This window comes from Leptonotus elevatus, chromosome 20 (genome assembly GCF_054856555.1).
Source record: "Leptonotus elevatus isolate MCC_2025b chromosome 20, RoL_Lele_1.0, whole genome shotgun sequence".
NCBI classification, from domain to species: Eukaryota; Metazoa; Chordata; class Actinopteri; order Syngnathiformes; family Syngnathidae; genus Leptonotus; species Leptonotus elevatus.
The window spans coordinates 12244985-12271902 of record NC_141258.1 but is presented as its reverse complement, the minus strand read 5'-3'; the positions used below and the strand labels follow the sequence as shown (position 1 = coordinate 12271902).

Below are 26918 nucleotides of genomic sequence, written 5' to 3'. Positions count from 1 at the left end.
AGTTATCGGGAGCAGCGGAGTGCAAATATTATATCTGTTTTCCTACAGTGCCGGGTGAACCGGGCCGACTTGCCTTTAATGTCATCAGCCCGACAGTCACTCAGGTCAGTTGGGCCGAGCCTGCAGAGACTAACGGCAACATCACGGCTTATGAGGTCATCTACACACCCATCGACGATGATCTGAGTAAGAGAACCACTGGATTTTTCGAAGCACATACTGTTAGTACATGACATTGATGAAAGCCTTAGTACGCCGCAGCTCCCTTGGATCCCAATACTTCAATGGACTAAACCATTTGGACAATAATGTATATATTTTCCCACACGGAACCCTCACTTGACTGAATCCATCCTTCACTCTAAAAACAGTGGGGTCAAAAATGGACCAATCCTCTACTTGGGTCAATTTGACACCACTTTGAGTCAAGAATTGGGTCTTTTAGTGTAAAACAGCTCATAAATATTGGTTAGATGCTTTACTTGGGTCAAAAAATTGGGTCATTTTGTATGAAACAAACCAGAAAGTTGGGTCAAATTGATCCATAACATAGATCAGTCCATTTTTTTATCCATAATTGGGTTACTTTTGACCCAACTGTTTTTAGTGTTCAATTTTCTGAATCAGATGAGCTAGTGATTGGGGGAAATAAAGCTTCATGAAGCTTCATGAAGCACCTGAGATATTTTTTTTACTCCTCAATGGTGTTATTGGTTTAAAGATAAACACTAGTGTGATGGAAATTCATTAAGATGTGTGTGTTTTTGTATTTTGTCTTTGTCATCATATTGCATCTTTGTCATCTTCTCATCAACAGAGCAAGTTGGTGCAGCCAAGAAGGTGAAGATCGACAACCCAAAGAAGCGAATGCTCTTGATTGAAAATCTTGTGAGTGCCCAGACCTATCAGTACAAGGTCCGTGCCAAGAACGCAGTCGGTTGGGGCCCCTACAAAGACGCGACCATCAACTTGGCATCACAGCCTGCGAGACCTCTGTCCAGTTAGTCACCATTCGACCCATCTGCTCCCGAGCCTTTTTTGCTTTTCTGAACATAGAACCTACATCAGCATATCTGTCTGTTTTCTAGTTCCCATCATTCCAGATGTCCCCATTGTGGATGCCGAAGCAGGAGACGAGTATGACAGCTATCTGATGTACAGCAACGAGGTGCTGAAGTCTCCCGCAGGGTCCAAGACGCCCAGCGTTTCTGGTGATGGTGGGTAGCCAGAGTCCAAACTGCAAACAGCCCATTCAAAGACACTGATAATGATATAAGAAGTAAGCAAAAAAAGAGAGATTGTAGATTGTAGAGCCAACCAAATGAGGACATAATACATATGTATTGTGGTATCACACCCCAGCCGCAAGCTAAACTGGACAACTCTGCTCTTCCCATCCATCCATTTTTTCTACACATTTTCCAATGCATCTTCTTATCTGCAATAGGAATGAATTACGTCTATATGGTAAAGCCCAGTCAGCTTCCGTATGCTTTTTGCGCAACAAGTCAACTTTCCGTGGTTCTCAATTAGTTATAGGCCAATATGTTTTTTAGGGCCGGTAGCGATAAAGCATTTGCAATAAAAGAGAAAATATTAGTGTCAAAATAAAAAATTTGTTAAAACTACTTTTCAAATTTTCAACACTTAGAAGGTTTTTCTTTTAATTTTAAATATATAGAGACAAACAGCTTTGTTGAAAATGCTAAAAAAAAAAAAAAAAAATCTACAGTAGATAAACCTTTCCAAAAATTCTACATAATTTCTTAACTTTAACAAAAAGTGTAAAGCTCCGAGTGTCAGCATGATCTTTTATAAAGTAAAGTGGACATTTAAATAAATAAATAAATGAAAAGTTCGCTGTATCACACTGATCGACAAATGCATGCGAATGTGGCTAATTTTGGATTTTCGTCAGGGTTTATAAAGGTTTTCAAAAGACCTTGCAGACAGCGAAAATTTGTCTCAACATGTTCAAAATTTCTTTGCAGCAAGTCTGTCTGTGAGCATCTTACAAATCCCGATGAAAACCCAAAATACGCTTCAACCGCAAGCATTCACCGCTGAGTGAGATGCCAGCTTTATCAGCCTCCAGATGAGTAAAAAGGCAGATGCCGATATTTGTCAAAATGGCAAATATCTGCACCGATAGTCGGCCCGGTTGATAAGCTTTATATCCCTTTACTTTCAATGGCTGCACATTTAGCAAAATACTTGTCTTTGGTGTAGAATACATATAGCAACTGTTCATTCAAAACCACAAAATTAGGCATCCTATTTCAGTCTAATCCATAAACGAGTTTATAATAATTTTGGGTTTTGATTGACGCTGTCAAAGTGGTATTAATCTATCAATATTTATATCCAATCTCAAGTGTAGTGTTGTGGAACTGCACTGCACACCCTAGACGTGTTTCTACTATTTTGATGACTATTTAGATGCATGAGAAAGGCAAAAAAATATCGGAAACATTTCTCTTTATTTTACACCATAGAAAGCAAGGCATCTCCATCTATATCATACGTCATCAGCCTCATAATTACGCAAAGCACTGAACAGTTTTGCCTACCGTCCTCCACTTGCTTGCTTCTCCCCCTCCCCTCATCACTTCAATTTGCAAGGCTGGAAGTATGTCAAGTTGGTGGGGTCCAAACTGGATCTCCGAAAGGTGTCATGGACACAGCGAGTGGACGTCATCCCCAACAGTCGGCTCAGCACAGACACAGAGACGAGCACAGATGAGGCCCCATACCCCAACGTCACACAAACACCCGTGCCAGGTGAAGAGCAGCAGACAGGCAGTCGCCATGCCAAAATTTCCCTCTACCCTCAGTATTGGTCTTGCCAGAAATTTTTTGATACCCTTCCATTGCGAGCTTCAGCCTTTGTCCCCAACTTGGTACCGACCCGAGCACTGGCATCAACTGCACCACCTTCCAGTTGATGATCAGAAGCAGAATTACCCCTTCAAGTACCCCACACACCTGCCTCTGTCTGTCCTCTCACATCCCAGTCGGAAAGTAGTAGTTTTGGGGCAGCTTGCAGGTCTGGATTTTCGACATTACCCTCACTACAGGGAATCTTCAACAATGGCACTATTTCTTTCAACTTCATTGAAGCTGTTTGGAAATATGCAAAGCACCAGCATTTACATACACGAGTAGACAGTCAGATTCAGATTTGCTTGTCCCCGGAACGAGCCACCATGTTACGTGACGATTGATGTTAGCCGGGCAGGTAAGATGTGGAGCAGGAGAGTGGTGAAGAATTTGGAAAAATCAACATATTGTCAAATGAATACCCGTGTAGGGGATTGTCACAACTATCAAAAGTGACAACATAAACGCCAAAAGACAACACCCATCAAAAATTGTTGCTTTCCCAATCAGTAATGCCTGTCCGCTAGTGGTACCCCAATTAACCCATTCAAACTCAAAAACATATAAATACGTTTTTAATACTTTGTCATTCACTCCCAAAAATGTACGTATAAGTTTTTTTATTTGTTTGTTAAGCTCGAGCATGCAAAAGCTTTTGACACAGCTTATGATATGAAGAGGTTGCTTAAAGCAATGGTACTTATTACAAAAAACGGCCAGCAAGTGGCAGCAGAGTATAAGAGATCAACCAGGGCCATGTTGTAACAAGCTCTTTTTCCGAGTGTTTTCAACAGGTTTGTGAATAATGATTAATTTAGCTATATTCTAATGCTAATTGCTGCAAAACGGAAACAGATACAAATGTACTTTTTCCTGATGAAAGAGACTCTAATCTTTCTGTTGGTAGGTCCATGTTTTCATAGCAACAAAACACAATATTCTGTGGGTGTTGCAAAATCAGTCAAAATCCAGTAAAACAGCTGGGTGCAAAGGGGGTTGCTTCAGTGAAAATGGCTGGGAGTGAATGTGTTAACTACTACATGGCCACCTGCTCATGGCTCAGGTGAACAAACAAAAACACATCGCCCCCTAGTGGTTGGAGGTAAAAACAAATCAAACCTGGAGATCCTACAACCTCTCTGACAGCGTCAATCAAAATTGTTATCGTTTTAAAGCTACAATTACCACATTGCATTAGATTTAGACTTGCTTGAAAAATTCACGCCTCCCGGGGTATATATCGTCTGATTTCACATTACTTATAGTATTTGCACAATTTAATGTAAACTTTTCCTCATTCATTTTCAATGGGACAGACATCGAAAGTCCCACTTTCCACGCCCACTTTGATATATACAACTTATCATCATTACCACCAGTCTGATACTGCTCAGTGGCGCAGTTGATAAAGTACATTGTCCACTAACCCGGTGGTTGCGGGTTTGAATCCCACGTTCCTCTATACATTGCAAATATATCCATGGCCATTATGCTAATCATATACATGTATACCACCTGACTAACGTATCAAAAAATGCTTGATTTCATTGAAACGATTAAATGCTGCTAGCTTTCAGCATCAGATGCCATTAGCCATGATTTCAAGCATGACACGTTAGCTCAGTGCTTAGAGCAATTGCCTTCCAACACAGAGTACCTGGGTTCAAACCCCACTTGTACCACGTTTTAGTACTTTAGCAATTTATCTTTCAATTTACTTCACAAGCACATGCATTCAAATCTTAGCATTCAGCTGATAGCATTCCGCTTTTCAGCATTCCCACGCAATTTCTGCAGAAATTGCACTTTGTCTAGTTTATTTGCATTATTGGATCAGAATGCTAACAGCTGACATCACATCAATCTGTCTGCTGACAATTTCACAGATTACATGATGAATGGCAAGTGGGACCAGAACTTCCTCTTCCCAGGCGGTCCTGTCACACGCAACTTGTCCACATCCTCCACTCCGATGTCCTCTTTCAACTCCAACTACAGGGGCGGCGGCGGCTCCTTCACCACAGAAACAACTACCAACTACATGTCAGGTAAGACACCTTGATTGAAGCTCACAAGATCTAGTTTAACTCATTTGTTCCCAAAAGCGTATAAAAGCGTTCTATTTTAAATATTGCCATGGTCCCAAAAACTCATTTATGCATTTTGTGCTGTTTACTATTGCGTTAGTGGAATATGAGTTAATCAGCAAAATCCAGCCATTTTTATTCATCTCAGTTGGCGGCAATTTTGCCACTTGCTGTCGACTGAAAATGACATTGCAGTTGCTCACGTCTCAGGTAACAACCAATCACAGTGCAGCTTCAGAAAACTGGTGAGCTGTGATTGGTTGTTGCCTGAGCAACTGTGATGTCATCTTCAGTCGACAGCAAGTGGCAAAATGGCCGCCCCTTGAGATGGATAAAATTGGCTCGTATTTTGCTTCACATCTCATATTCTACAAATGTAATATTAATCAGAATGTCATGTTTAGACCCGTGAGGTCACATATAACATATTTTGTCATTTGTCAAGAAACGGTTAAGGTTGACTTCCACTTTAACTCTCCTCTATTCCAACAGGAAGCCCTCATAGAACAGATATGATGGGCGGAATGGGCGGAATGGGCGGAATGGGTGGAATGCACACAACGGACGTCATCATGAGGAAGCGCTCAGAGAGGGGTTACGCAGATGAAAACATCCGAGACTCGATCGTCATGGGAGATGTGTCGAGCAACTTTCCAGGTATAGGTAACATTAGCAGCGGTTGAATTTGAAGTACAGGCCGAGACCAAGCAGTTTACGTAAGCGCATGAGCCAAATGTCTTGGAACAGGATGCATGTTAACAAGCTTGGTGCTGTTGGTTGCATAGCAGGCTTATGAAGAGTTTTTGCAGGAGCTATGCTGACTATCGCTCTTTCTTTTTCTGCCCCCTCGCCTTAACGCTCCACTGTTTACCTCTCCTGTCCTCTGCATCCTCCTCCTTTCCGCCTCTCCGCTCGATGTGCCATTAGGTGTGTACGGCTTCCCTGGGTCGCAGAGTACCTCTCAGAGCCAGTTCAGCTACAGCCTGTCTCAGGGTCCCAGGGTCAGGACTCAGTCTTCCGAGGTCAACGAGGCTCTGTATAATTTGGACAGGGTGCTTCAGGGTAAGTGTGGCGCATGTAAAGCATGAAGGCTGCCGTTTATTCCCTGCTCTCCTCTCCAAAGCTCAACATAGATTTCTTGTTGTTTGATATCCAACATTCTGCTGTTATTGAGATAATTGTGGACAATTTTGCAACAGAAAGGTATTTGCAGTTATTTGTAATGTCATGTAAAATGCTAACTTTTTTTTTTTTAAACACTCACAGTAAAGACTAAAAATATTATTCATACAATAGGCACTATTTTGATTCATTTTTCTTTGTCTGTTGAATGGAATCTTGCGGCTGGAAAAGCAACACAGCAAACAAAAAATATTGATTTAAAAAACAAAACAAAAATTGTTCCCACTTTTGGCTAGCGTATGAATCATTTAGGTCTCAAATGTAGGGTAGGCTGCATACTGCAAATTTCAATAATATCCTGAAACCTGTTAATCTGTTAAAATACTAACCATCTATTGCTATATATCGGCCAAAACCTCAAAAGTCACAATTTGGCAAATTTCATATTTTTTCAAAAATCTATAGGCTACTTTTGTTCAGTCCAAACATGGCTGTCATTTATTTGAAAAAAATGATTTACGCTCTGACGATGCAATTGTTGAACAAACATGTCATTTTTGGGATCTCCTTAAAAGTGACCATTTTATACATACAAGGTTTGGCCCGACGGCAGCGATATGTGTCCACGCACATATACCGATTGTTAATATCTTAAAATAACGTTTAAATATGAGAGACCCCACACATGACGAGAAAAGAATCGGTACTCATCTACATGACCAGCAAAGCACGTATGCATATGCGAGATTCCTCCCCCAATAATAAATTGTTTGTGCGTTGTATTGTGACATTGGTTGAAATAAAAGCTATTGTTGGTAAAAAAAAAAAATTTAAAAAGGAAAAACAAACAACAACAAAAACACAATGTCTGATGTAATCCCAAAACGGACCTTTAGGAGGCAGCATGGCGCCACAAGGAATCCAGACAGTCAAAAAACACAAACAAGAAGAAAGCGTAGAAGAAGAAATACAGTACAAGAAACTAGGCTAACTGTTAGCTTATTTAGTAACTACATTACGGTGGCAAACTCCGCTCTGCCTTTATTCCAGTTAATCTTTCAAGGGAAATATAATATATACAGATTTATGAATTACACAGACAACACAAGTCTACTTGAAACTAATAATAAAATCGTAGTCTTCTAGCCAACTCAACATTTTGCTAACTGCCCTATAAACCAACATTATTATTATTATTATATTTTCCTCACTGCTCTTTGTTAAACGTAAAATACATATAGGAAGCTTAAAGTGCTGGTAGTGTGGCACTGCTACTCCTGATGCAGACTGGACCAACATTGGAAATGGCAAAATAATTTGATTCTGCAGCCTAAATAGTCCATCTAAACTGAAATTAGATGATTGTTTTTGCAAAGGCAAAATCTTTTCTCGGCTCTTATTCAATTTTGCATGTGTCTTAACCACATCCCCAAAACTGACCTCCGTCTCTCATCAGATGCAAGACTCACCCCAGGGGTCCCCGACACCCCCAGCCGACTGGTGTTTTCAGCTCTGGGTCCCACTGCCCTGAAAGTCAGCTGGCAGGAGCCCCACTGCGAGAAGGACATCCTGGGCTATTGCGTGCTCTACCAGCCGCTCAATGGAGGTGAGGGTGGCCTTCTGTAGTTAGGTTAATTTTTTATTTATTTTTTATGGGCCTTAACATGCCCACAATTTTTTTCCAAGCATGTTTTTTTTCCTGGTAAAATTGGTTCGTACGAATTTAGTATATCCCCTCAAAACTAATTTATTAGCAAAGCCTGGAATATTTTTATTTTTTTATTCCACACGAGTCATACCAATTAACAAAGCATTCACATACTTGTCATCAAAACATGTAAACATGGTTATTCGCTTAACTATGTTACATCTCTCCTAGGTGAAATGAAGCGCATCAATGTGACCAACCCGGCGGACAACTCTGTGATCATCCAAGATCTTCTGCCCAACCACTCGTACCTGTTTAAGGTGAAGGCTCAGAGCCAAGAAGGCTGGGGCCCGGAAAGGGAGGGCGTCATCACCATCGAGTCCGCCGTCGACCCCAAGAGTCCCCTCTGTCCCATGCCAGGTTCTCGTCATCACTTTTTGGAACGGCTACTGCCGTGTACAGTCTGGTTCTCATTCTCTATTATTTTCTGGCAGGCTCTCCGTTCACCTTGAGCACCCCGAGTGCGCCGGGTCCCCTCGTATTTACGGCTCTCAGCCCCGATTCCTTGCAGCTCAGTTGGGAGAAACCCAGGAAGCCCAACGGAGACATTCTCGGCTACGTGGTCACCTGCGAGCAGCTTCACGGAGGAGGTGAGGCTCTCGTTTATGATCATTAGCATCAAACAATGCATTCAACTAAATACCTCCATTTTGTTTTTCATTCCTATCTGATCTAACCCTTGTGTCGTCCAGGTGACACGCGTTCCTTCCAGGTGAGCGGGGACAGCGCTGAGACCCGGCTGACTGTTCCCAACCTGACCGAGAACATCCCTTACAAGTTCAAAGTTCAGGCTCAGACCACTCAGGGCTTCGGCCCCGAAAGGGAGGGCATCATCACGATTGAGTCTCAAGATGGAGGTAAAAGTTTTTCACTAAGAACGGCAAATGTTTGTTTTTGTTATTAAACACAACAATTTGTTGCTGCTATGTGAAAAACACGTATGTCCCTTTTTGTCATTAAAAAATAATAATTTGGGGGGTATTCCAAAAATTCGCTGCTGTGTGAAAAACACTCATGTCCATTTTTTTAATTTATTTTTTATTTTTTGGGAGGCCAAAAACATAAATACAAATGTTAAAATGCCCAAAATGGACATAAGTGTTTTTCACATAGCAGCGACGATATGTCATTTTAATGCAGTATTTTACAATACCTAACAATACGTACATCTGCAAAATTTCCTTACAGGGGCTTTGTCTACAGGGGCTTTGTCTCAGTTCAATAATCAATCCATGACAAGGAGGGAAGTTTTCGACATGCCGACTGATGTCAGCACCATGAGCAACATCTCGCGCACCATGATCAACGACCCATACTTCTCAGGTACAAATGGAAGCAGCGCTTCGTAGTCATCTGACCCGAAAGTTAACGACTTCAGAGATGGTTCCAAAGATGAATAACCGAACTAACAGAATACTGACTCGTCATTAGTTAGCATTAGCCTTAGCCTAATAGCACAATCGCTAAAATAAAAAATTGTAGTGTCAATTTTTTTTTTTATGAGAGCTCAGTATTATTCATTCGGCAGACATCCCGAGTCAACATGTCGTCGTCATCATCGCTCTCTTAAAACAATTTTTTTTAATTGAATTGAATTGAATTTGTTAAAATTCCAGAGTTAAATCTATGGGATTTAATTTTAACTCCCGCAAAGTGTCATGTTAAATAGTGTCCAGAGTTGATCACCTACAGTGAGATTAACTCCAGAGAGTGTTTGATTAATTGCACTTTTCCAATTTGAGAGAGATAATTGGCGCCATTAACTCTGGAGGGTGTGGAGCAACTGCATAGAAACTCTGAAAAAGTGTTAAAATCAACTCTGGGGGAATAATTTCAGCACTGGACTTTAAAAATTCCGCAGTTAAATTTATGGGAGTTAATTTAAACTCCCACAAAGTGTAATGTTAAATACTGTCCAGAGTTGGTCACTTAGAGTGGGATTCTCCAGGAAAAAAAAAATAGAGTGGGATTAACTCCACAGAGTGTTTGATTAACTGCACTTTTCCAATTTGAGAGAGACAAATGGGCGCCATTAACTCTGGAGGGTGTGGAGCAACAGCATAAAAACTCTGAAAAAGTGTTAATATCAACTCTCTGGGAGTCAATTCAGCACTGGACTTTTTGCTGTTATGACTTTCTTCTCTTACTTTCCAAGAGTTTTTCCCTTTCATATTCTCTCTTCTCTTGTCTACCAGACGGAATGATGATGTCCACGCAACACACAGAATCCAGCGGCATGATGACCCGCCAAGTCACCAAGGAAGTGGTCCAGAGGAGCGTCATGGGTGGGACCACCGTCACAAAGAAAATGTTTTATGAGTCCTAAAAGAACGTGTTCATGTTTTCATTTTGCCTCGATTTGCATTCTAAATAGTCCAAATATTTCAGATTCTCTTTTAAAAAGAGTGGCGAGAGCTCATACGTGCTTGATGTACAGGATGTATTCATGATTATGCATGTGTGAGATTGTGGTACCAAAACTACTATAGTGGTAAAAAAAAAATACATTAAAAAAAAAGATGGCAAATATGCCATTTTGCGCGTCTGTTACAAACTTTGACCACTCGTTTCCTGAGATTCATCTTTTACTCTTTTTTCGTTTGTCTCTAGTAAACAACTTCACTTCACACACACACACACACACACACAGCGTATCTAAACCAGGCAGGTAATCTGAGCGTGGTTAATCCAGATTGACACTACGCCCTTGCAATCCCAGTCTGGTAAATCCTGTTGTGTCTCCATAACATTCCATGACAATGCCAGGTTAACATATTTAGAGAAGCACAATAACTATTTGTTGTGAATGCTTTTAATTCCGAACATTTATTATTTGCCTCAAATGGTTTTATTTGTAAGTGACTGAGCAAATTGTGGCACATTAAGGGAGTGTTGTGCAAAAAAATAGAAAAATCCAACGGGGCATAAAGAAATAGACAAACGTGCCAAATATAAATCTATTTTAAAGCAAGTTAAATGGTTTCACATTTTGTAAGATGTTTTATACTCAATGTATGATATATAGTACTTTAACTTTATACTACTGTTGCATTTTTGTTTTAATGCATTAAGAGCTGTTCATTTGGAGGAAATGCGTATAGGACATCAAGATTGTATTTGCTATAGTGCACAAATATAGTCAAGCTTTACTGCATCTACATTCTATATTTTTGCTTTTACAACATTTGATGATGGGCCTGACTTGGAAAAATTGATTAATTTTCAACGAAAATTCAATATATCACTTTTACACAGATGCGCTTGCCTAAGTGCTTTTTGTATGTCAGATCTATTGCACTTAATAAAGATCTTCTTAAATACGTTGTTGTATTTGGGTTATTTATTGATGTGGTGGGGGGGGGGGGCAGCATTGGTAGAGTGATGCAAAAACACTCAGCAAACGAGCAAGCGAAGCAGAATTCAACTTATTACATGAAATTCTGTGCACATGCAAGTCTTTGGCTTGCACTTTTTTTTCAAAGCAGCTTTGGGAAAAGCACAATTACACTTCTGTTTTGCCTTGAGTCAGCATGTTTGTCAAGATCCGTGTACTAAAGAAATACAACATATTTAAAAATGGCTAAACTCTCAAATACTTCATAAATAGCCTTTCTATTGACAGATTTAGTGATGGGAAAATGAAGCTTCATGAAGCACTTGCCATATTTTTTTACTCCTCTCGATGGTTCTCTTGGTTTAAATATAAAGGTTCGTGCAATAGAATTGCATTAAAATTGTCTACTGCATCTTTAACTTAAACCAAGACTGCCATATAGAGGAATCCAAAAATCTCACAAGTGCTTCACGAAGCTTCATTAGTTTTTCACCCCAAAATTTTCAAACACAAGCACTTGATAACATCACATTTTTTTATTCTCTTGGTCAGAAAAACAAACTTTTTACAGCCAACTTCAGCACAAATTAATAGATTTAATAACCAGCATCTCTGCTTTGTATGATTATTTTGTTTACACGTTTTTTTCATGTTATAAGATGAATATTGATTCAGAAGTGTTCCAGATTATGTTTGCTGCACAGTAATGTACATTTATTCATTGCTATTTTTATTTATTTATCCTGTATTATTTGCTGGAAAACTAAACTATTCACAAAATAAAAGAATTACTTTGGCACATCTTGTGGCATCTTGGTCCCAAGGAAGCAAAAAGTTGAATTATGGAGTTTTATTTAGACAAAAGTAGTGGTTTGCCACAATCTTGTGGCATCTACAGGTAATAATATATCTATTTAGGGGGATGCATTCATAAAACTATTTAAGTAAAAAATTAGCTGATTCGCTGTTTTGTGCTCAGGCAAAAGCAATAAAAGTAGTAGTTTGGTGCCAAGGAAACATAATTGACAAAAGTAGTGATTTGCCACAATCTTATGACATCTTGGTGCCCAAGAACCATGTTGAAGTGAGTTGAGGATTTTCTCATAGACAAAATGAGTGTTTTGTCTGTAGGCAATTTTAATTCTTTATGGGGGCTTCAATGACTTGTGGATTATTGCGGTTCACAGCAGGGTTTTGTCCTTCCACTCTAATGCGTTTTTGATGGTTTTGGTTTTAAATCCCCACCAAAGACCCACGTAGCAAATACATAGTCAGCCACTTTCTCAAACCCTAACAAAAGCGTTGTGTGATATGGTGCAGTTTAATTCCAGAGGCACGGTCCAGGACAGAAGCAGCGTTGTTTGAACCCAGCTGGCCTGATCACCAAGTCGTTAAGCACCTCCACAGTCCCAAATATGGGGACAAGTTCCTCTGTGAACTTGTCGTTGAAGGTGTACACGTGCGAGCGCTTGTCGACGTCATAAAAGGACAACTGGCCCTGCTGGTAGTCCAGGTAGACGCCAACTTTCCTGGGCGCCAGCGCCAGAGGCAGCGAAGTGGCGGGCACCGTCAAGGCTTTTAGATCCTTGCCCCTCTCCAGGCGGAGGGTCAGGTAACCCGTGTCTGTGTTGAGAGAGCGGAAACCCCGCCTCACGGCGGAAGCCTTGGCCATGCCCAGCCGCCAGTCCCGTTGGCCCACCTCCACCTCCCAGTAGTGACGTCCGGAGGCGAAGCCCTCCTGAGCGGCGGCGCACCACCAGCCGTCAAAGCGGCTGTTGCAACACGGGACGTCGCGGCGCTCCAGGCCGCATCGCATGCTCTTTTCATCGGTGGAGATCAGAAGGTCCGGGTTGGCTGATTCCGGGTCCAGGATCACGTCCTCTGTGGTGACATTGGACCACAACTCAATATTAGTAAACTCCAACTCTGCTCTGACATGATACTAGTTCAAGAAGACTTACACACCTGAGGCCTCACCGATCCAGTTCCACACTGTAAACAACAAACAAATAACATCATTAAGACATGATCTACTAAGAATATTCATTTTTTTGTTTTACTGTATACTGTTGGAAAAAATCGATTCGGCAATATATTGCGTTATTACAGCGCGCAATTCTCGAATCAATTCGATATGTAGCCGAATCGATTTTTAAACATAGATTTTTTTATGGGAATATTCCACAAAACGTCTTACTTAGGGTTAGGATTTACACATTAAGCATGGAAGAATGTTATATTAATGGAACATTAAGCCTTACTATTTTATTTCATTGCTGTTCAGACATGAAACAGACGGCAACCTGTTTGTTAAATGCAGTGGCTCACAGTTTATAAGATAAATAAATACATTTTCATACAAATCTTACAGTGTACGTGTACAAGTTTACTGATTAGTAATTTCTAAATTTGAGTTAAAAATTTTTTTTTGCAATAATCAATTTATAGATTTGTATCGGGATTAATCGGTATCGAATCATGACCCATGAATCATGATACAAATCGAATCGCCAGGTACTAGGCAATTCACACCCCTAATATACTATATGTGCATTCTTAAGACTATTGGCTACTTCCTGAAATATTTTTTTCAAGACAGTTAATTATTGGAGTTCATATTAAACTACAGATTTTATTTGTATTATTTTTTATTATTAAATATTTTTTATTTAATATTAGGTGGGACTCATGGGAGGAATCACATTTGCAGTAACCATCTAATTGTGGTGTTAGACGGCTTAGGTTTCCTTTGTGCTGTTGCTCAATAGTTAGCTTGTTAGTACAGGTACTTTACTATTACTACTATTACTTTACTTTTGTTAGTTAGTTAGTTAATGAGTACTTTTGTACCCTTAGTTAGTTAGTTAGTTAGTTAGTGTTATGGAAAATAATTTAGCACCTATTAACCTAAGTTTATACTGTATTGTGGATACCTGTATTTTCTTTAACAATGGGCTTTTCACTTCTTGTACATGAAGCAATAGTGGAGTGACTTTGACTGATAAGCCTGCTTGCAACAGACTGCTTGCTTTCCTGTCAGGCTGACCCTCCTTTTCTCCTCCCAAAACCTAACCAGGCTGCATAAAGAATCTTCCCATGATATTTTATTGCGCACACTCTCACAGCTCACTTCTTGTAGACTGCTCTGTAATACTTGTTGTGTATATTTGAAGCTTCAAATAAAAAGAAACACAAAAGACAAATTGTTTTCCAGACTGTTTGATTGATCTCGCCCAACTACTGTAAAGTCCACAACGTTAGTTAGTTAGTTAGTTCGTTAGTTAGTATCCTTGTACCTTAAAATGTTTTTTACTTTTGTTATGGTTCTGTTTTTTGCCTCTCTGCAGTGCTGGAGCGAGGCAGGAGGTGGGGGGCGACATCGCAGGCAGAGTCTTGTCTCCACACCTGAAACTCATTTGTTTTGATTAGCTAGCTGCTTATTTAACTAGTGTCTCCCATTGTTCCGCAGCAAAAGATTCCTTGGTAATAATGGTCACGGTGTCTCGCCACGTTGCTGCCTGCATCCTCCTGCCACGCGCCAGATTCTGAGAGTTTTTTGTCATCCGGTTTTTGGTTTTCTCTTTTTATGAGTCTTTCCCTGAATAAGGTGATTTTCTGTTGCTATTTTGTTGTCCAGTATTCTGCCCGGAGTAAGGTGACTTTCTGTTGATACTTTGTTTCTAGTTTTGTTCCCTGAGTAAAATTACTTTTGGTTGCTACTTACTTCGTGAACAAACTGTCCACTCCTGTTTTCTCTGCAACTTCTCTGGCCTTGGTTTTGCCTCACAGCATCTAACAATTTTGTACCTACATTTATTGATTTGGTTAGTTACTCTGGAAACTCGGCAAATCTGAGTTAGTAGTATGATAAATTAGTTACTTTTTACCCACATGCCGTTAGTTAGTAGTAGTAGTAGTTGTTATAGCAATGGTGGTTGTTAAAGTGCTCTAGTAAGAAAGTTAAGCAAGTTTGTCAGTTTCACACTAATCTATCACTTCTGCTTACCACCATGGGGGATGTAGTGGACAGCATCTGAAAAATGGAGGAGAAAAAACATGCTTCAGCCATCTTGCAAAAAGTCCAACCTGCTTCAATGCATTTCTTTCTAATTCTTTATTGATGATGATTAGCCTGACGAGCAGTGACTCACTCACTCACTCACTCACTCAGGCTGTTTTTCCACTGCTGACCTGACTCCTTCATTGACTATAGTGCTCATTCATGCACTAATGGTAAATATGATCACATTTAAATGTTTACTTTGGTAGATAAGAACACATCTCACCCATGTTGTGGTTTCTCTGCTTTCTGACCAGCCATTCTTTTGGCACATCCTCCTGAACAACAAAAGGACAATCAATAACACTGTTGTTGTACCTTAGCTAGTTAGTTATATTCCTTTTGACGTTTATTATAGTAAATCCGTTAGTTCAGGACCTTGACAGTGCTGTCTGCATTCATCACGACCAGCATGACAAGCTCCAAAGCGGGGAGCAGGTTGGGCAGACGGCCCCTCTTCCACTGGAACTCCAAATCATCCAGCATCATCAGCACCGGCTCACCAGGCCACACAGTGGGCTATAATAAAAGATTAGACTTTGAACGTTCACTTGAGGCTTTCTGATGATGGCCTAAGTATGATGAGGATGACTGTCAAGAGCAGCTTTATCGTAATCATCTTTCTCAGACTGGGTCAGACTTTAATCGGCACGTAAGCAGCATTCTCACCTGAGGCCTGCTTTTAATTTCCCGTGTCCACTCCATGATGACTCTTTTGTGAGGCCCCATATCACACTCCCCTCCAGCTTCCAGGATGCAAAGGAGGTGACCCCTCCAGTCCCTCTTCTCCGACCTTGGGTAGTGGCAGTCTGACAGGCTGACTTTTAGCTGCACAAGAGATAAAAGTTCAGTTTATTAGACCAGCACACACTGTTAAATTTATGATTTTTTATTTTTTTCACCATGTGTGGGTTTTAAAAATCAACTAAAATCATTATGCAGTTATGGTTCAGTCCGTTGCTTAATTTCCCATCTCAAGGGGGCGGCCATTTTGCCACTTTGCTGTCGACTAAAAATGACACCACAGTTGCTCAGGTAACGACCAATCACAGCTCACCTGTTTTCTGAGTTTGGTTATGTGCAGAGGTAGCAAATCCAGGTAAAGAAAGTAAAAAAAACAAAAAAAAACCTCCCACAGTTTGGTTTTAGCCCCTTGTGCTAGCTAGCTAGCTACCTAGCAGGTAAACGAGCACCCGGGGGGCTAGCTAGAGAGCTCGCTAGCTAGCACCTGGGGCTAAAACCAAACTGTGGGAGTTTTTTTTTTTTTTTACTTTCTGGACCTGGATTTGCCACCTCTGGTCATGTGACATTCGCAAGCTGAGCCGTGATTGATCGCTACCCGAGCCCTGAACAACTGTGATGTCATTTTCAGTCAACAGCAAAGTGGCAAAATGGCCGCCCCGTGAGATGGATCAAAACAGGTGGATTTTGCTGCTTAATTCATATTCCAAACACACAATATTAATCACAATATCATGTTTAGACAAGTAGAGCTGCATAGAACTCATTTTAAAGAACCTTTTTGGGTTTACTTCCTGTTTAATGTTATTTTACATGAACCAGAAAGTAGTTTTTGTCCCTTGTTGTTTTGTCCTTTGACACACATTCATTTCAAACTCGTTTATAACACTAGGTTAACTGTTTAGTGTACTTGTACCTGCACTTTCCTCTCCAGCACAGCGGCCCACTCCACAATAAAGTCCCGACACAAGCTGGCTGGCCAGACGTCCTCACTGGCCCATATATGTTGGAGAATGTTGGACCTCTAAATAAGAAGCACAAAACAGAGACTCATGATTAGGAAGGCAATTTATCAGTATTGTAAGTGCAAAGTTGGACACCTAGGAAAGAGAAGGGGAGGTTACCTGGCAAATCTTGCTGAGTTCACGGGCCAGCTCCATGATAAATAACTGACTTTCCACCAGCTGCTCTTTTTTTTCCAGCCTCACTCGTTTGCGGGACTCCTGCAGCCAAGAAAAAAGCAGATTAAAGCGCATTTTGGAGGAAACTGTCGTTCCGATTCAGCAAAAATTCAATGCCATACCTTGAGTCGGCTCTTGAGCTTTTTGGCCGGTTCAATGAGGAATTGCAGGCATTCTTTCATCATGCTGGCAGATTTAAAATTGGAGGCTTGAGTCCTGTGGAGCGATAATAAAAAGCTTGAGGGGACTGGCACTCACCCTTGCGAGGAGGCTGACTCGGCTCGCATCGCCCACACAAATCAATGCGATGTAATTTATAAGAGGAAAGAGAGTGCGAGTGGAGCACTGCAGGATTTTTAGCACATTGCTGCGTCCACACTGAGCACATTAGCAGGTATATGAGGGGAGGAAGAGGCGAGAAGAGGACTCCCACTAAAATACACATTATGACACGTGGGTGATATTCAAGGGAAAAAATAACAGGAGACAGTCAGAAGTGTTGCTGCAGTTGCAGGAGCTGTCAAATTAGCAATCTCAACTCAGAGGGTTTACTTTTCTTCCAATAGTCTGGATAGATGGATGGATGGATGGATGGATGGATGGATAGATAGGAGCTATTACAAACAATACGTACATTCTAAAAATGTAACTAGAGCTGTGAGGAGCACATTAGGGATCTATTGAATTTGAAAATGAATACAAATTGTCTCAATAAATTCCAGGTTCCCCCAAAACAGCAACAATTAGTGAAGGTGTGTTTGTAATTTTAAAAATAATATATATATATATATATATATATATATATATATTTTAATGCAAATTACGGTACTTTTACACCTCACAATGAGTCCCGTTTTTATTTATTTGTGCTGAGCAAGTGTCAGGGAGCCATGTGCAGCCAAGGTGCTGAAAGATTAGAGGGAATCCAGGATTATCACTCGTGTGTTGTTGCTGGACAAACCCAGGTACTTTACTTTCCATATAAAACCACCTCTGCAACTCAAAACAGTGATAGTAACTAGTCTAACGACGTCACAACAACAACATGCACAAAATTGCTGATAGGTACAAAAGGATGTATAGCTATTCTCACTACACTATAGTGCTAAATCGAAATGGAGACAAGGTAAATATAACAACGAAACGTGCACTGACACGTGCAGAGCAGCAGTATTAACAACAATGATTGAGAACAGTTATAGAATAGTTTCATATTTAAGGTACTGACCTTCGAGAGAGAGAAATGCTCCTTACTAATAACTTTGCAATGTGTCCGCGGTGGTGTTTTCTTCTAACTCCGACTAATTTAGCGCATCCTTGCTTCCGAGACCTGTGAGCACTTGGACTGAGTCAGGAGCGAATGAGCCTTTGGGCGCTTTGTTCGTCCTGGACGACACTGGACTGCAGGTTGCTATCATAACCGCTACGGGGCGCTATAGCTTTATAAACAGCTGACTTGTCATTTGTTTGGGGGTTTTCGTAAATTTTCCTTTTTTTTCTTCGACATTGGTGGGTCTTTAGAGGAATTGTTATAAGCACGACATGGTTGTATTTCCTTCGTCGCATTTTCTTTCTTTTATAGATGTATTCTAAAATCCATACAATTGGAACGAGTCTATGAACGCACCATCGTGTCACGTTCGCTGTACACGCCAAGATGCCACCACAGCGGACAAACTGCTTAGAATTCAGGGGACACTTATTTTGAACTCTCACAATTTTTTTGTGGCATATTAGACATCTCATATCAAATGAGGTACCCCATATAAATGAGATGAGCCCAGGTTAGTTCAACGCACTACGCGGAAGTGAGGCTTTGATCGCTGTTGATCGTCAATATGGCACCCAGAGATCCACTTCTCAGCGTCCTCAAAGGTAATGAAGACTTCCACAACACGAGATCATTATGTGGTGGTATCGATGTTTTGTTTTTCTTCCTTACCAGTGTGCTTGTTGAACCTGCAGTCTGATGATGGGCAGACGGTGACGGACAGCAACCCTCACCTCACTTCTTGCTGCCAGCTTCTTGAGCTGGTACTCAGGAAAGGACTCCAACGTTAGTTTCTGTTATGTTACAATTGAATATTCTGTTAAAATATACTTATCATCACAAGCATTTTGTTAATTATTTCCAGAGCCAGTCCTCAGTCTTGGTCGTAGAGACTACTGGCAATGTTTTGAGCAGGTTCTCCGCCAAGATACATGTGGCAGGTATGACCATTCTGATAGAAGAGGTGGAACATAATGGAACAAAACAAAAACATTATCTGACCTATTGTCTTTGTAGACTGTGTAATCTGGCATGGGCTGTGGAACACGCTAAAACTTGCCGGAAGTTGATCTCAGCTCAGGGCCGAGGTCGTTACCTACTCAGATTGGGCCTCAGCCGCAAGAGCCTGCCACAGTTCATCACTCACCTCCTGCACACTCCCAAAGTCTTGGAGGTCAGATACATTTTTGGTTTGAGTAGTTGTCTGGAAAACTAGTTCAAAAATCTGTTGTTTCTTTGTCAATCAGTAGTGATGATAGTTCATAGCTGTATTCTTCATTTTGAATACTCTAAATTGCTCATAGGTATAAAAGTGAGAGTGAATGATTTGTCATATGTGCCGTGCAATTGACAGGGGACCCGTCCAACGTGTTCCACAGTGAGCTCATCCACAACCCTAATGGAGTTGAGTTTGAGTTGAATTGAGTTTGTTTATAGCACATAAAATTGGGAAGTAGGCCAAAACATTGTATCTGGAAAAACACACACACACACAGACAAGGAATGTGTAATGAAATGACACTTCAGTTCCTAATCACTAATTTAAGATAACAAACAGCAAAGTCTGTAACCACAGACATGCTAATAGACTACATTGATATTTATCAGGACTACTGACAAACAAATGATCTATTCACAAACAAAACAAAAGTTTAACTTGATTGTCAGCCATGTTTGTTTACTCATGACTTGAATGCTCTCAGATCTGACCTCATTATCTTCTATTGGTTGTTAAAAAAAAAAGCATTTAACTTGTGATTAGGCTACAATGTGGTCATTTACTTTGTTGTCTACACATTCTTGTTTGTCATACAAATAATTGCAGTTTTCTCCCCCTTCAGTGGTACAGCCCAACCTTCTCAATACTCAGGAATGAAGAATTTTCAGGTGAATATTTGTTCTTATTACTAAATACAGAAGCTTAAAAGCTTTGGAAATAGAACAGGTGAAACTATAGTGTTGTGGAATTTTCAGTAGTTAGGCGAGATGTATGAAACAATCTGGAAAGCAATTTGTCTTTTGGGTTTCTTTATATTTGAAGCTTCAAATATACACAAGTCTAACAAAGCAGTCTACAAGATAGTGGTCTGTGAGAGAATGCGCAGTAAGAATCATGAGAAGATTCTTTATGCTGCCTGTTAAGGGTTTTTTTTGGGGGAAGGAGAAAGGGAGAGTCAGCTAGACAGGAAAGCAAGCAGTCTGTTCCGAGCAAGCTTATCAGTCAAGGTCACTTCGCTGCTTCATGTACAAGAAATGAATAGCCTATTGTTAAAGAAAATACAAGTGTCCGCAATACAATATAAACTTGTGTAAATATGTGCTAAATAATTACATAACAATATTCAAATGTCAACCCATGTCACATGTCCGCCTCTTCCAGAACCTTTCATGTCCCTGCTGTTGGTTCTCTCTCAAATGGAGTTCAAACTGGACATGGAGGTCAGTGCTGTTTTATTACTTAGCCAGTTTAATTACCGTATTTTTCAGACTATAAATTGCTCTGGTGTATAAGTCGCACCAGTCAAAAAATGCATCATAAAGAAGGCAAAAATATATATCAGTAGTTGCTCCGGTGTATAAGTTTTTCTGGAAATGTATTGAACAAAAACCAGGAACAGTAGAGCTTGGATTCGCACCAAAATCCCTCTTCCCTAATCGTGGGTGCGCTTGGAAATACACTCAAAGTGTGCTCTGACAGCAGCAAAATGCATATTAAGTGACCAAGATTCCATAATGCGACACAGGATTCTTAGCTAGGTTAGCTATTTTAAACTAAAGAGAAAAACGTTTCTGTAGTTAGAAGTGGAAGTTTCAAATCCAACCAGGACTCGTTCGTTGAGCCGTCAACGTGGTGGTGGGTGTTGTAACAAAAACAAAAAAGTGACATATAAAAAAAATAAAAATAAAATACGTTCAACAGCACAATACTTGAATGAATCTGTGAATCAGCTTCCTGACATAAATTTATCTTTGTACAGAATTGCAGTTTTTTGGATGAAAGCTGGCTTTTACCGGTAACCATACTACCACTTTATTATTGATTATGTAAACCTTAAACACAAACAAGTTGTATTTTTTTTCCCAGGTGTGTGAGATATATGAAGTGGTGCCGTGTCGACAGGTGGGAATGGTCTTTAGGTTTGTATTATCTCATTTGTACGCTTGAGTAAGATTGCATCTGTTCTTTGAAGGTGTCAGAAACATTATTTTATGACCTCACAATCTGTTTGTTAGCTACCTCAATGGGCGCGTCTTCCTTCTGGACATGATGTCTGGCGGCCAGGCGCATGTTGACAAGTTTATCAGCCGCGGTGATGTCATTGACGAGATCAATGGGACCTGTCTGAGGAATTCCAAGAACGGACAGGTAGAGAAGTTCTTAAACTTGTCTCTTGTGCAGTGCTAGATGACTAAGTGCATTTTATTGCCATTTTATACTCAGAGCAGGAGTCTGCAACCTGTGGCTCTGGAGACACATTTGGCTTTTTAGTCCCATCTCTGAAATATAAATTTGTATAAATCTTTATTATTTTTTTTACATATTTATGTACATTATATTTAGATTAAACGTTCTGTAAATGAATTAATGATTTACTTTTAAGTTTTCAGGAAAAGAGAGACAAAAGGTAGATGAAAAGTTTTTTAAATTACCAAAACATGTCCAAAAAGAAAGAAAATTACCATAAAATGTCCATGAAAATTGCCCATTTAGAAAATTTCTTTTTAAAAAGGCAAAAAAGAAAATGCTTAAACAGTAACCATAAAATGTCCAAACACAAAAGAAGAAATCCCAAAAATTACCAAAAGATGTCCACAAAATTGCTAAAAATGTCAGAATTTTTTTTTTTAAAGACAAAAGAAAAGTGAACATAAAATGTACACAAAAATTGCCAAAAGGTTAGAAAATTAATAGGAAAAAAAGTTTTAAAAAATTGCCATAAAGTGTCCAAAAAGGGAAGAAGAGGCAGAAAATTACCATATATCAGTAAAATTGTCAAAAATGTAAGAAATATGTATGAAAAAATAAAATAAAAATAGAATCCAAAAACGGAAGACGAAAGGTCGAGGAAAATGCATTGGACCCTGCATATTTTTCTATTATAGTTAATTAGTTCTTGAGCCCTCAGTAGTAGTAGACTAACACGAACACACTATTTGGTTCATCACAATGTTCAAACGTTTTGTGGCTCCAGACAGATTTTATTTGGCCTAAAATGACTCTTTCGACAGTAAAGGTCGCCGACCCCTGCTCTAGACAAACTTTAAGTCTCATCGTCCAATTCACCGCAACATTGAAAAGCACCAGAACTTGTTCCTATGTGTTGTAGGCAGGTGCGCTTCTATCCCGGCTGAAAGGCTCCTCCCTGACCATCCACATCGTGCGCTGGCGAGCCCGGGACGGGACGGTGTACCGTCCTCTGGTCAAACTGCTACGGACTCTGAGGATAGAGAACCCGTGGCTGCAACTCGGTCCTGCTCCCTGCCAGCAGCTTGCTGCGAATGACCAGAGAACCTCTGCTCCAACGCAGTGTCTCAAAGAGGGAAGGCAAGTCAGGGCAAGAAGTGACTGGTCAAAAGAAATACAACTGACATAAACACTCTCGTCTCTCCTTGGCAGGATTGTGTACATTGTCCAGTTCTTGGGGGGGAAAAACATTGGAATGGTAAGTCATTCATGCAAATGATTAAAGGGCGTGTAAGACTTTTTTGATTGTGACAAATATTTTGCTATTTTTAGTTCGGAACCAAGGAGGTGTTGCAGTTTGCGATTTCACATGTGTTGCAAGAAAACCTGCCAAGCAAGGTTATTACGCCGCTCCCCTGCTTGCGGCATTTAAAAGCTGTTCTTCCTTTGAATGTAAACACAAACACTGTGCTTTGTTCCACAGGAAGTGCATTTAGATTTGCAGGAAACACACTTAACGTGTACAGAGAGCAGCAGTAAACTGGTGGGTATATTATACACACTGCACTTATTGCAAAAATTAAGAACTTTTTTTTTTATGTTGAATTTCTGTAGACATTGTGTGAACATCACTATCCAGAGATAACGTGCGTTGGGAGGTACGCTCAGCCAGATTACACGATATTGGGCTTTTGTGTCATGTAAGTATGATGTGGATTGTGCATGTTTGGATGCTAGTGTCTTAAGTTGTCAATTTGGTCAATTTAGGAACAGTAAAGGCTGGATACAGATTTAATTTTCAGACAAATTAAGTGAAGTTAGATGTTCACAATATGAGATCCAACAAAAGTGTGACAAAAGAGTATCTTAAAAAAAAAATTTTTTTCTTTATATTAGATCTTAGGGATGATTGAAGGTCCACCAAAATAGCATGGCTAGAAGATGGTATGAATGTATGGAGGACCAAAACTGCTAAAATAAATAAATTACTAAATAAAAAAATAAAAATGGATGTAAAAAGTATCATTATTTTTTTAATACAGAAATATAAATGGAAATAAAACAATATATCCATAAAAGTAAAAATAAATAAATAGATTTTAAAAATATAACAATCAATGTCAAAATAAATACAAAAATAAATATATAAGTAAAATACTAATCAATCAATAAAAACGCTCTGCTCACATTTATTTCATGTTGCAGATGCGCTGTCAGGTGGAAATGTTATTCAAATGGGGGCGGACCTAAGCATGTCTTAGGGTTGGGCTCTGCCGTTGCAAACTGCCTTTCATTGGCCGAGTGAGCGGATTCTATTTATATATTCATTTTGACATTTTTATATCAATTTTTTTTTCATTTTTACTGGTTAGCACGTCCGCCTCCCAATGCAGAGGACGTGAGATCGTTTGCACATTTTCTCCAGGTACTCCGGTTTCCTCCCACTTTCCAAAGACATGCTTGGCAGGTTAATTGCCCATAGGTGTGATTGTGGATGGTTGTTTGTCTCTGTGTGCCCTGCGATTGGCTGGCAACTAGTTCAGGGTGTACCCCGCCTACTGCCGAAGCCAGCTGGTATATCCCCCCCGAACCATGTGAGGACAAGCGGAAATGAAAATGGATGGATATTTACTTTGGTTTAGGGATAACTTTATATCAGTTTCACTTTTATTGATTTTTATTTGGGCAGTTTTGGTCCTCCATATGGATGTACAAAATTGTGCCTAAATACAAATTTGGAATTTAACTGTTTTGTCATCCAAAGTAACAGATCACCGTCCAACTCCCAAACAAGCTTCAACTGCGTGGTGCTCAAAACTGCTAGCAGCAAGGAGTGCGAAGATATAGTTTGTCGTATAGGTAAGAAAACACATGGTTAGTTTATATACTATAAATTCAACTAAGATGTGTACAATTTATCTTGCAGCCACTGGGTTCAAGCACACAGAGTGGTTTGTATGACATGTACATGTGTAAATAAACAGTCAAAACTCAAGAGTGCATCATCAATAAACCGTACACAAACAGAACGTCTACTCATAAAGAACTTTAATAGAAAGACGTGACAATTCTCAATTATTAAAATGTAGCTGCCAGGATTTTGTTCAATGTTGGAAAACATGTAAAAAGCAGTCCAGAAAAATAAGGTCTGCTTCCTTGCACCAAGAGTTGTGTAAGAGTAGTGAAGACAGAGCTGTTGGGCAAGCTGCATTTTGTGCCGGAAATGATCGATGGGTGCCAACATGGCTAAATGTGACACTATCATGGATGGAGGCCATTATCCACAAAAACTTGAGGGAGGGGCAGTGATATCTTACATGTAGTAACAATCCACATAACAGGCAAATATTCCTACACAACTACCCATTAGCTTGTGGAATGGTTGATGGCTAAAATATGATACAAAAGTTGTAAACGCATTACCCAAGAAATAATAATAAAAAAAAGTCCACAAAAATTGTTAGGTATGATAAATAGGATTATTTGTCTTGACACACCACTGTCAAGAGGTTTAGGCCCTCTCTCCCCTTATCCTGCGGGCTAGCTGGATGTCTTTGGGCATGATGGTGACACGCTTGGCGTGGATGGCGCACAGATTGGTGTCCTCAAACAAACCCACCAGGTAAGCTTCGCTGGCCTCCTATTAGCAAATCAACAGCATTATATTAGCTCCAAATAAATTGCATTTAAGAAATGACATAGGATTTCATGCATATTTACCTGAAGAGCGCCAATGGCAGCACTTTGGAAGCGGAGATCAGTCTTGAAGTCCTGGGCAATCTCTCTCACCAGGCGCTGGAAGGGCAGCTTGCGGATGAGCAACTCAGTTGACTTCTGGTAACGACGGATCTCCCTCAGAGCCACAGTGCCCGGCCTGAGGAAAATCAAAATGAGTTACGCTTACCGTCACTTAATAGGTGACGTCATCCTTTAGCGTCAGTTGAAACCCACCTGTAGCGATGGGGCTTCTTCACTCCTCCGGTAGAGGGCGCACTCTTCCTGGCTGCCTTGGTCGCGAGCTGCTTCCTTGGCGCCTTTCCTCCGGTGGATTTACGGGCAGTTTGCTTGGTACGGGCCATCTCGTACTACCTACAAGAGAGCAAAAGAACCATAATTAAGGGTGACTCAAATGTTTACACCCACAGCGAGCACAAACGACGCGAAGCGGTTTACTAGCAGTTAGCCTAGCCCACAACAAGGCGCCCATCCCCCTCCCGCCTAACAACGAGGAGTCGTCTGGTTTACCGTCGGTACACTAATAGCCAACCCATCGCGACTAAAATATCACACTAGAAGAGCCTACTCAAGTCGACAAAACTAATTCTACATTCGACACAACACGCCATAAAATAATTTCGGATATAAGCACGTATTTACAGAAGAACCGGCTGTAGTCTGGCGCCAAACAGGGCCGCCATCAGCCTCAGTTTGTCGTCTTCGCCATTTTCGCTCTTATTTCACCCCCACTCGACATTGCGATTACATTTAAAACAGCTTTAGCTTACCCGTAATTAGCCACACATATATAGTGTTTTCATTAACAGGGCGCACTTATTTAGATCGCGATCGATCTTACCAACAACACAGGGTGGACGAACGTTAAATAACAGTTTTCGTTTAGAAACGCACTATAAACGAGCCTATTGTCCTTGTAAGGACTGGCAAAACGCTGCGTGCGTCGGTCAAACGACACAGTGACACAGACAGCCGACACGTCACGGTGAGAGAAATGAAATCATTTTCGCAAGATAAACGACAAAAAAAAATACATTATTTACCTTTGTGACGTTGCTGTTGTTGTGAAGCGAGTGAGCTGTGTCGTTGGCAGGTCACGGTCACCTCGGAAAATGATCAATGCTGGTTGGAAGCTTGAAGCCAAGTATTAATAGTGCGGCGTGACGTCATCTCGCAAAACCACTTCATGCTCATTGGTACATTGTGGGTCACAGCCACTGGATACAGCCAATGAGGATGCGCCTAACAAAATCGATCCAGCGCGCTACAACACACACAGATTTAATTTTTTTTATTTATATGTCAATTTTATCAAAATTGGCTATATCCCCTTGTGGGGAAAAATATGTTTGAGAATAATCACGGGTTTGTGTATTAACTGCTTGAACCACTGT

General features: G+C 40.4%; 4 protein-coding genes across 10 annotated transcripts in view; 2 read left to right on the top strand and 2 right to left on the bottom strand.

Moving 5' to 3' along the window:
• Positions 1-11117, top strand: part of itgb4 (integrin, beta 4) — a 34665-nt gene extending 23548 nt beyond the window's left edge. For 2 of the 4 annotated variants that reach the window (XM_086064127.1, XM_086064124.1), the window contains exons 31-42: positions 49-186; positions 818-1000; positions 1089-1217; positions 4767-4928; positions 5460-5624; positions 5895-6029; positions 7546-7695; positions 7969-8157; positions 8232-8387; positions 8490-8654; positions 8986-9120; positions 9993-11117. In XM_086064127.1, the coding sequence (XP_085920253.1) occupies positions 49-186; positions 818-1000; positions 1089-1217; positions 4767-4928; positions 5460-5624; positions 5895-6029; positions 7546-7695; positions 7969-8157; positions 8232-8387; positions 8490-8654; positions 8986-9120; positions 9993-10123 (1838 nt within the window). In that variant the 3' untranslated portion in view covers positions 10124-11117. The remainder of the gene's footprint in view (positions 1-48; positions 187-817; positions 1001-1088; positions 1218-4766; positions 4929-5459; positions 5625-5894; positions 6030-7545; positions 7696-7968; positions 8158-8231; positions 8388-8489; positions 8655-8985; positions 9121-9992) is intronic. The other 2 variants (XM_086064125.1, XM_086064126.1) reach the window with 2 other exon arrangements.
• Positions 11118-11648: 531 nt separating this feature from the next.
• LOC147157110 (butyrophilin subfamily 1 member A1) lies at positions 11649-18509 on the bottom strand. Its single transcript, XM_086064128.1, has 10 exons — positions 18342-18509; positions 17236-17329; positions 17057-17155; positions 16849-16956; positions 15861-16019; positions 15570-15710; positions 15418-15469; positions 15138-15164; positions 13097-13123; positions 11649-13012 (listed from the first exon to the last, which is right to left on the bottom strand). Exons 2-10 carry the CDS (start codon positions 17296-17298, stop codon positions 12453-12455), a joined length of 1236 nt encoding a protein of 411 aa, XP_085920254.1. The 5' UTR covers positions 17299-17329; positions 18342-18509; the 3' UTR covers positions 11649-12452.
• A 99-nt stretch (positions 18510-18608) lies between these two features.
• LOC147157109 (uncharacterized) lies at positions 18609-24784 on the top strand. 2 transcript variants are annotated; one of them, XM_086064415.1, is made up of 16 exons: positions 18609-18988; positions 19059-19169; positions 19249-19324; positions 19401-19557; positions 20225-20270; positions 20764-20822; positions 21362-21397; positions 21469-21521; positions 21618-21750; positions 22712-22929; positions 23002-23047; positions 23122-23187; positions 23273-23332; positions 23404-23489; positions 24554-24648; positions 24716-24784. In XM_086064415.1, exons 1-16 carry the CDS (start codon positions 18952-18954, stop codon positions 24748-24750), a joined length of 1314 nt encoding a protein of 437 aa, XP_085920541.1. In that variant the 5' UTR covers positions 18609-18951; the 3' UTR covers positions 24751-24784. The 2 variants fall into 2 exon arrangements, with proteins under 2 accessions (XP_085920541.1, XP_085920542.1); XM_086064416.1 differs by lacking the exon at positions 21362-21397.
• Positions 24785-24820: 36 nt separating this feature from the next.
• LOC147157108 (histone H3.3A) lies at positions 24821-26729 on the bottom strand. Of its 3 annotated transcripts, none has more exons than XM_086064420.1 (4): positions 26568-26729; positions 25741-25878; positions 25510-25663; positions 24821-25429 (listed from the first exon to the last, which is right to left on the bottom strand). In XM_086064420.1, the coding sequence occupies exons 2-4, from the start codon at positions 25866-25868 to the stop codon at positions 25301-25303; spliced, it is 411 nt and encodes a 136-aa protein (XP_085920546.1). In that variant the 5' UTR covers positions 25869-25878; positions 26568-26729; the 3' UTR covers positions 24821-25300. The 3 variants fall into 3 exon arrangements, with proteins under 3 accessions (XP_085920546.1, XP_085920547.1, XP_085920548.1); XM_086064421.1 differs by lacking the exon at positions 26568-26729 and adding an exon at positions 26366-26516; XM_086064422.1 differs by lacking the exon at positions 26568-26729 and adding an exon at positions 26295-26438.
• Positions 26730-26918: the final 189 nt, after the last annotated feature.

Coding starts and splice junctions, on each gene's coding strand:
- LOC147157110 (XM_086064128.1), bottom strand. CDS start 17,298: ATGATGAAAGAATGCCTGCAATTCCTCATTGAACCGGCCAAAAAGCTC. Junction 15,711..15,860: donor AAATTAAAAGCAGGCCTCAG/GTGAGAATGCTG, acceptor CTTTTATTATAG/CCCACTGTGTGGCCTGGTGA. Junction 13,124..15,137: donor CCACTACATCCCCCATGGTG/GTAAGCAGAAGT, acceptor TGTTGTTTACAG/TGTGGAACTGGATCGGTGAG.
- LOC147157109 (XM_086064415.1), top strand. CDS start 18,952: ATGGCACCCAGAGATCCACTTCTCAGCGTCCTCAAAG. Junction 18,989..19,058: donor ACTTCTCAGCGTCCTCAAAG/GTAATGAAGACT, acceptor CTTCCTTACCAG/TGTGCTTGTTGAACCTGCAG. Junction 20,271..20,763: donor CAGGAATGAAGAATTTTCAG/GTGAATATTTGT, acceptor CGCCTCTTCCAG/AACCTTTCATGTCCCTGCTG.
- LOC147157108 (XM_086064420.1), bottom strand. CDS start 25,868: ATGGCCCGTACCAAGCAAACTGCCCGTAAATCCACCGGAGGAAAGGCG. Junction 25,664..25,740: donor AAGAAGCCCCATCGCTACAG/GTGGGTTTCAAC, acceptor GATTTTCCTCAG/GCCGGGCACTGTGGCTCTGA. Junction 25,430..25,509: donor CTGCCATTGGCGCTCTTCAG/GTAAATATGCAT, acceptor ATTTGCTAATAG/GAGGCCAGCGAAGCTTACCT.